This window comes from Centruroides sculpturatus, unplaced genomic scaffold (assembly GCF_000671375.1).
Source record: "Centruroides sculpturatus isolate CEXI.00-Female unplaced genomic scaffold, Cexi_2.0 scaffold1567, whole genome shotgun sequence".
NCBI classification, from domain to species: Eukaryota; Metazoa; Arthropoda; class Arachnida; order Scorpiones; family Buthidae; genus Centruroides; species Centruroides sculpturatus.
In genome coordinates, this window is record NW_019385751.1 from 64568 (window position 1) to 72733 (window position 8166).

The 8166-nt window shown below is 29.5% G+C and overlaps 1 protein-coding gene across 1 annotated transcript in view; it reads left to right on the forward strand.

Moving 5' to 3' along the window:
* The first annotated feature begins 225 nt into the window (after positions 1-225).
* The window catches only part of LOC111641781 (DNA damage-binding protein 1-like), a 33987-nt gene continuing 26046 nt past the window's right edge, over positions 226-8166 (forward strand). Inside the window, exon 1 of the mRNA XM_023387998.1 lies at positions 226-443. Within this exon, the coding sequence (XP_023243766.1) occupies positions 383-443 (61 nt within the window). The 5' untranslated portion in view covers positions 226-382. The remainder of the gene's footprint in view (positions 444-8166) is intronic.

Here is an 8166-nt window from a genome sequence, read left to right on the forward strand (position 1 = left end):
GATGGGAGTTTCAAGCCCATCGTGAATTCGGTCGCGTAGTGTCCAGTCCAATTGAAAAAAAAAATACACTTAAAAGCAAAAATTATATTTTGTCTCAATTATAAAAATATTAATTATTATAATTTTTTAAAATAAATAAAAAATATTTTTAAATAATAAATAAATTATTATTTCGTATTAAATTAGATTTTGGCGGATATATATGTTACTTATTTTACACGATTCTAAACAATCGGGCTACGAGCATTGGTTAATATGGTGTCTCTGCGAATCAAAAAACCCGGTAAAGTTGGTTACTAAGAAGGTTCGAAAACAAAAAATTTCGTCATTATTTGAACACGATTGTAATAGTAATTTGTTTTGAGAACAGTCTTCAATTAAAATGTCGTACAATTATGTTGTGACGGCACACAAGCCAACTGGTGTTTCTGCATGTGCTACTGGTATGAAATTGACGATTTTTGTCTTTTTAAATTTCATATTTAAATAATTATTGGTTAATTTCAACGCCATTTATTTATTACTCGTTGTCGAAGTCATTTATAAACAAATTCTCATTCGATTTTGTTCTTTATGGATACAAATTGCGTACGATATCATTTTCATCAAAATATTAATTAATGTCCCCCATTTGATTCCAAATTAGAAGAGTTCCAAAAATATACAAATTTTTTTCGTCTTAAATTATTCAATGCCTTGTCTTATCCAACAATTAAATGCTTATTTTAACATTGAATAACAGTTTAAAATTACATAATATATGTAACAATGTCTTTAAATCCTGTATATTGTTTTTAATTTTAGATTTGAAGTTTTTCCAAAAATTTATTAGAGAAATTTGGAAATAATCTGCAAGATAATTGTTTTATAATTGTAAATAATGTAATAAATTTATTATATATAAAAAAAACTTGTATAGAAGTTTAATTAATGCTAATATTTAACACATTTAAAGAAAAGTTTTGTATGAAATTTTAAAAATCATTTGGGAGTTTTTTTCTAATGTTAGATTGTATCAAAAATGAAATTATTGACTTTGTTGCGACTTTATTTTTGTTAAATAGAATATTTTAATGAGCGTGCTGCTTTCCCGGCTTAAAATATTTACGTAAATTTTTTTCCTGTAAGTTTGTGTATTATTAGTTTTTATATTTATTACTGTATTATTTTTGTTCTGATATATATTGAATATGCAATAGTACTATTACTGCTAAAATCAAAACGATCAAACTGGATGATGTAGAAATAACTAAAAACCTTTTTTAATTCTTTCGATTTACTATTTGACTTATGTTTAGAGGTCCGCCTTTTTCTCTTTCGTCTTTATTATCATCTTTCAATATTTTTCTGTTACGTCATTTCTTACTTTCTTGCCAACCTAATTTGTTTCTCCATTGTTTTTATAAATTGTTTATTAGATTGACATGTTATTTACACATCATATAATTATAATATCTGAGTTTTTTTCGTGCTGGTTATTTATATTCTTTCTGATTTACTTATTTTTAGGTTTTTCTTAATAATAATTTCATTGCTGTCCTCTTCATCATTTTTTTCCTGTCTCTCAAATGATTTATATTTCTGCTTCTTACAGCAGTACAAATCTTACTATAGTTTTGAAGACTAATTTTGTTGGTTTGTTTTTTATCATATGCTGTGCCTAATGTTTCATTATTACTTGTGTTGTTTTTGTTTTCTTTGACTCTGCCTTATATCCTTTGTAAAGAGAAAAACTGCATCTAAGTACTTAAACTGTTGTATTTATTATAGGGCTTCAACTTTTATATCTGAAAAATATACTTGTATTTTTTTTTGTGCCCACCAGTAACCAAGTGGATCATCACCAAACATTGGTAACAACTTACACTAAGACCAACTACTACCAAACACTGCTAGTTGGTACCAGTGCCAATCAGAGAGGGGACAGGAGGGGTAGCTTCATTGGGCCTCAACTTGGCAACTCAATATGTTAGACAAAAATATAGGAGAAGGCAAAGTGATTTGCTAAATTTTAACATTTATAAAATTAAATTCTAAATTTCTGTAGGAGTTGTCAGAGAGGATTGAGAGATATGAGCCAGTCCCTGATTGACTAGAAGTATATCACCCTGACCAACCCCAGGCTGGAGGGGATGTTCTTCTGGCCAATCACTACACACACCCACACTAAAAAGTTATCCCTTCCTCCATCTCTGAATCCCACTCCCAGCAAAAAGGGCATAAAAGCAGAGAATGAGGTCTGTTTGGTCAGTTCTGTGCTAACAGTGTTTTATGATACTAAGAGCTGCCGCAAACTATAACTTTGCAAGAGCAAAACACTAGCAAGCGTGTGCTAGCACACCTGATAAAGACCACGTACAATTATCCCTTTGCTAGTGTCCCGAGCCTCGCATTTTTTCTGAAAGGCCCTGCTTGGTAACATGTTTGTGCCCAACCAATAGGTTGGCCTTGTGGAGTCTCTCTGGTTTTATTCATGTGTTTAAGATATATATGGGAGCCAGTTTCTCGTAGAAAGTCCTTCAAAGAGGCACTCCTTCCTTGGCAGATTGTCCATGCATTGTTTTGCATTAATTTTTAACTTTCATCTTTTTTGCCACAGTTAAATTCTCATTTGTAATTTTACTTTTATATCTATTGTAATAACAATAGATATATAAAAGTCATCTTTGAACAATATTTTATAATCTCCTGTATCTGTCTATAATCAATACAATCAGGAAGAGACTTAATGCTGAATCTTGGTATAGGCAGACTTTCAAGTGGCTGAGTCTTGAAAAACAATATATATATATATAAAACTGTCTCAAACATTAGTCAAAGAATCAAATATTTTATCATAACATTTTCTAACAATACTAATACAGAGGATGAGATGTTTGATTTTACTAAGTTTTAATTTTATTTTAAAATTGATTTTTTGATTGACCTTGTGAGACTGAAAGAGTATGCAGAAATCTTTTTCTGACTAAGGCCTGGACACCACATTACCTGAAAACAAATTCAGAAACAGAACTGAAAAATAGAGTTTTTGTTATAAGTAATAGATATGTATATATAGAGTTTTTGCTGTCAATTATGTTTACATTTTAACTTGACCAAAATGAACATTACACAGAAATGCACCACCCGTTGATCAGTTCTGTAATCCCTGTACACTTTCCATTTCTGCTCAGCTTTGTTCCCTATTTAAAGCATTTTCTAACTAAATGATTCCACTTTAGGATCTCTGTGCAGTATACCAAACTTTCCAGATTTCATGCCAATTGTTGTTCATAGTGTTTTAATGATGCATCCTTAAATTTTTTGTATTTTTTGTTGTATAGACATCTGTATTTTCTGACTTCTTCAATAAATACTTCTAAATTGATTCTCATTCTCTTTGCTATACTTTCTACCATTAAAACAATATTACACATGAATATTAAAATGCTACACATCACAAATCTGTGTGTTTTTATTGGTTGCAGTACGACAGAAAAGTTAAATAATTTTTAACTCTGCTTTTGGTCTTGTTTCTGTCCAACTGAATGTTCCAAAACTGAAAGTTTCGTCAGTTTGGTTATCAGCTTTATAATTCTGTTGCAGATTTAGGTGATGTGGAGTCCAGGCTTAACTTCTTATTCAAATCTTCTCTAATGATCCTTTGTTTTATCAGTTGTGATATTTTAAGTTGCTTGGATATCATACTCTTTAACATCATCAATTTCCTACTTAACTGCTGAAGTTCTGACAAGACATCCTTCTGGATGATGAAAACCCATTTTTTTTTTTTTTTAAATCTTAGCTCATTAAAATTAATAATGCTGCATATAGATTTGAGAAATTACAATACTATTATTATACACTTATTTTAAAATGCAACAGGATGACAAACCGAGTTTCTATCATTGACTGCCAAAAATAATCAAATTTCTTTGGCATTTTTGAGTAAAAAATGAGATACTTTGGAAGTAGAATGTAAAATGATTGCTTAGCAACAAAATACAAACTTTTATGCAACAGTTTGTTCCATTTGAAATTACACTTCAATTCAAACTGAGTAAAATAGCATGCTTTACCCTTTGTATATATTGAAATTTGTAAATAAAAAAATGTGTATGTATTTGATTTTTGGTATTTTATATAAAAAAAAACAGCAGCAGCTTACCTGTTTAAATTACATTTGGCCAAAATGTTTTTCCTCATTTTGCATTTTGATCTGGCATGTAATGTGCAACTCATAGAACTAACATAGAGATCTGGGAATATAATGGTATGAAACGACACTGTGCAGATATGAGACTATTACAAGTTTTTATTAAACTTAAGATTTTAGTGTAAATAATATTTACCACTAAAAAATCAATCACACAATGTGCAAATGACTGAAATGTTGGTATAGTTTTTTTTACTGTATCTAATCTTTCTACTTAACTATCTCAAGAAGTTGTTTTGGTATAGACTTGCATATGTCCATGATTATAACTTGAAATTAGTACCTGAATACCTGACTGATTAATCAGGTCTTCATGGTCGTTGTTGATCTTGGCATATCTGCATTCTAAAAGATGCCAAATAATTTCTACAATACTTGGATCTGAACTTTTCTTTCGGGTCATTTCAGAACATTCATATTGTTGGCTAGATGACCCATTACGCTTTGTGTGTTGATACATTATCCTGTTGCCTTATTCATTTTTTGTAGCCAAACTGATGCTTGATTCATGGGAGAAACATGTGCTTGAATGTTGTTCGATAAGCACTGCTATTATACTTCTGATTGACAACTTTTACATTAGATTTGTCATTGAAATGACTGCCTTCTAAAATCATAACACTTCCTCCATGCTGCTGGTGATAGCTTGGTGCAGTGAATCATAACTGAGAATATGCATATCATCTGAATCATCTGGAATTTGCCCATCACCATCTCTCTAAAGTTACTAATTATAATATGGATGTTTTTTTCATATGGAAAGTAATTTTCTCTGAGTGGCTAGACAACTTGTGTAGCAGTGACTTCATTGCATTAAGATGAAACGTTTCATGATAATACAATGATGTCACTGATAAAAAGCTTTAAACCTTCACTCTGTTCATCAAATAGTCTGTATTTTAGTTTAAGAAAAATAGAAATTTTGACATCAGAGAAATATCTTAGAGGGATAAACAGCATGTGTTTAACTACCAAATAAATGTTAGTACTAAATATTACACAAGTTTCATGTAGCGATGTTCTCCTTGTAAGTTAATAATGTCCATTGAGTAGCTGTTGTTCAATTGAAACATTTTGTTTTTCTAGGCTGATATAACTGTTCTTTCTCCAATCATCTGTTTCTCAAATCATAACTAAATAGGTCTGTAGCCATTCTAGTTTTGCTTCATCTAGTGTTTTGGTAAATTCAACAGATGCCTTGGATATTTCTGGCCCTTTTTCATTCTCTGATATATTCCTTTTATTTTTCCTTTCTGTATGATCTTTGCTGATCCTTCCATCCTTTGCATATGGTGTAAGTTGTTAATTTTCAATATTTAGCAAAGTTTTCAATTATTTCTTTCCATTTCTCTTAACTTTAATAGTTTATACCTTATCTTTACTATCTTTTCTCAGGCAGTTCTATGTATAATTTTTTCTTTTACTTCAGTTTCCAGTTTCATAAACCATCCTTGCATTGTTTCACAATGAGCTATTTTTATTGCTGTTTTAATTTTTGCTTATTTAGCTATAGCTTTTTTTCCATACTGGGTTGAAATATATTTGCAATTCTTTAAATGCTAACTTTTTGCATCAATAGACTGTGTTTCTGACTTTCATTATCATCGTTATCTGGTTTATTTAATTTTTGGGCAACTCAGTCTCTCTCTTACTGCTGCTGTTAATATCTTCTTAATTTTCTATTATTTGTTCTCTATCACTTTATCATAATCAATTTTTTCCCTCTTTCTTATATTACTTTTGTTTATATTCCTTTTTTTTTTTCTGTTGCTTTGTAACTCATGTTTTAATTTTTTTTTTACATGGAATAATAATGAAGCTAAATTTCGATGAATAGAGACAATTTTAGTATAATATAAAAGTAATCTGATAACTGCTACTTAACAACTGGTTATTATTAGATAAAAATGAACATTACAAATACCTAAGATGCCAGCGAGGTGCACATATCTTAGGTATTTGTAGTGTTCATTTTTATATAATATAAAAGAATGTAAATTCAAAAACTATAGTTTTTTTAAAGTTTAAAGACAGATTTTTATGACAAAGACTTGGCAGTAAAAAACAGAAAAACTATGATAAAAAGAAGATATAAATTAAGATGATATAGCTAATGATTTTTAGAATGAAACTTATCAACAACTTTAGCTGCATATTTTATGTATTATGTTTAAATGTTCATGGATTCAGAACATAGTATGCCTCAAATTTTCAATTTTTAGATTATTTAACAAGGTCAAACTTCTATTCTATTTTCTACGTAATAGATTGATTGATTGATTGGAATTTGATAACTTTAAATTCAGATGGATAATGAAATATTTACAAAATTAAAATTTTTCATTTGTAAAATTTAAGAATAACAATATTCCAAAATTAGTAGAGATGGGGAGTACTATCTACAAATATTCCAATACTTGAATACTTTCTAATATTCGAGATTTCGAATATTATGCTGGAATATTTGTAGTTGTGAATTTTTTCAAAACTATGAACACTTCTAATTTTGCACTGGTGGATTAAAAGTACCCAAAGGGCAGCTAAATCAAAAATTAAAAATATTTGAATAATTTAATAATTACCTAAGCTACTTTAAAACTCAAAGCCAAAATTTTTAAAATTAATTAATATACTGAAATAAATAAGTTAATTTATTTAATATTTATTATTTAACTAAATAAGTTGTATAAGGTAATTAAGTTCATTGAGTTTTTGACATACTGTATTCAAAATATCCAAATATTCTAGATCTGGTTAATGTTTAAATTTGAGAAAAGTGATATTTGCCCATCTCTAAAAATTTGGCATACACTATGAACCTGATTTGGTATAATGAGCTTCTTTCTCTTTTCCGTTAATGAGTTAAAATTTTCAATACCTCATTGTATTGTCAACTAATATTTATAAGAACAAAATACTATAATGTAATTATGTGAATTCCTGTGCACTCCAATTATAGGGCTTGTAGATCCCAGTCTGTGTTTTCTGTTTCATTTACTCTGTGTATTTATTGGCTTGTTCGGAAAGTAATTTTGTGTTTTTTACCACTAGACGGATTAGTCGTATTTTTCCTGTTATTTTCATTGTAAACCGTATTATCATTATTTATTTTGACAGCTAGCATTTTAAGGCTTATTTGTAAAAAATTTTGTTTGATTTTGTGCAATTGTTTATTTTTTGTGTCCCATCAAATATTGAAGATCGAAAGCAGCATTTTTGGCATATTTTGCTCTTTTATTACCGAAAAGGTAAGAATGCTGTTCAAGCAAGAAAAAAATTGTGTGATGTGTATGGAGAAGATGTATTGACAGAACGACAGTGCCAAAACTGGCTTACAAAATTTCATTCTGACAATTTCAATATTGAAGATGCACCACGTTCTGGATGGCCAGTTGAAGCCAATGAAAACAAATTAAAAATACCGATTGAAGCAAACTGCTGAATAACATGTGAAATCACTAAGAGATTAAATTTGTCAGATTGAACTGTTTATGATTACTTGAAACAAATTGGTTTTGTTTCAAAGCTCGATATATGGTTCTTAAAGAGAGATGCTCTCTTTGGTGGGATTTTAAGGAAATTTTTTTCGGAGCTTTTACCAGACAATTTAACAATTGATTTGAAAGTGTACTGCCATCGAGTAAACAAATTGAGTAATATCATCAAACAGAAAAGGCGGGCAGAATTGATCAACAAAACAGGTGTAGTGTTTTACCACAATAATGTCAAATTTCACGCAAGTTTGGTAACTCCTGAGAAACTGTTATAACTTAGCTGGGACGTGCTATCACACCAATCATATTCGCCAAATTGAGCACACTCAGATTATTACTTGTTCTGGTTATACAAATTTTTTTAACTGTAAGACATTTACTTGAAATGACAATGTCAAAAATCACTTGGTTCAGTTTTTTGTAAGCAACGATCAAAACTTTTATGAATGTGAAATCATGCTACTACCAGAAACGATG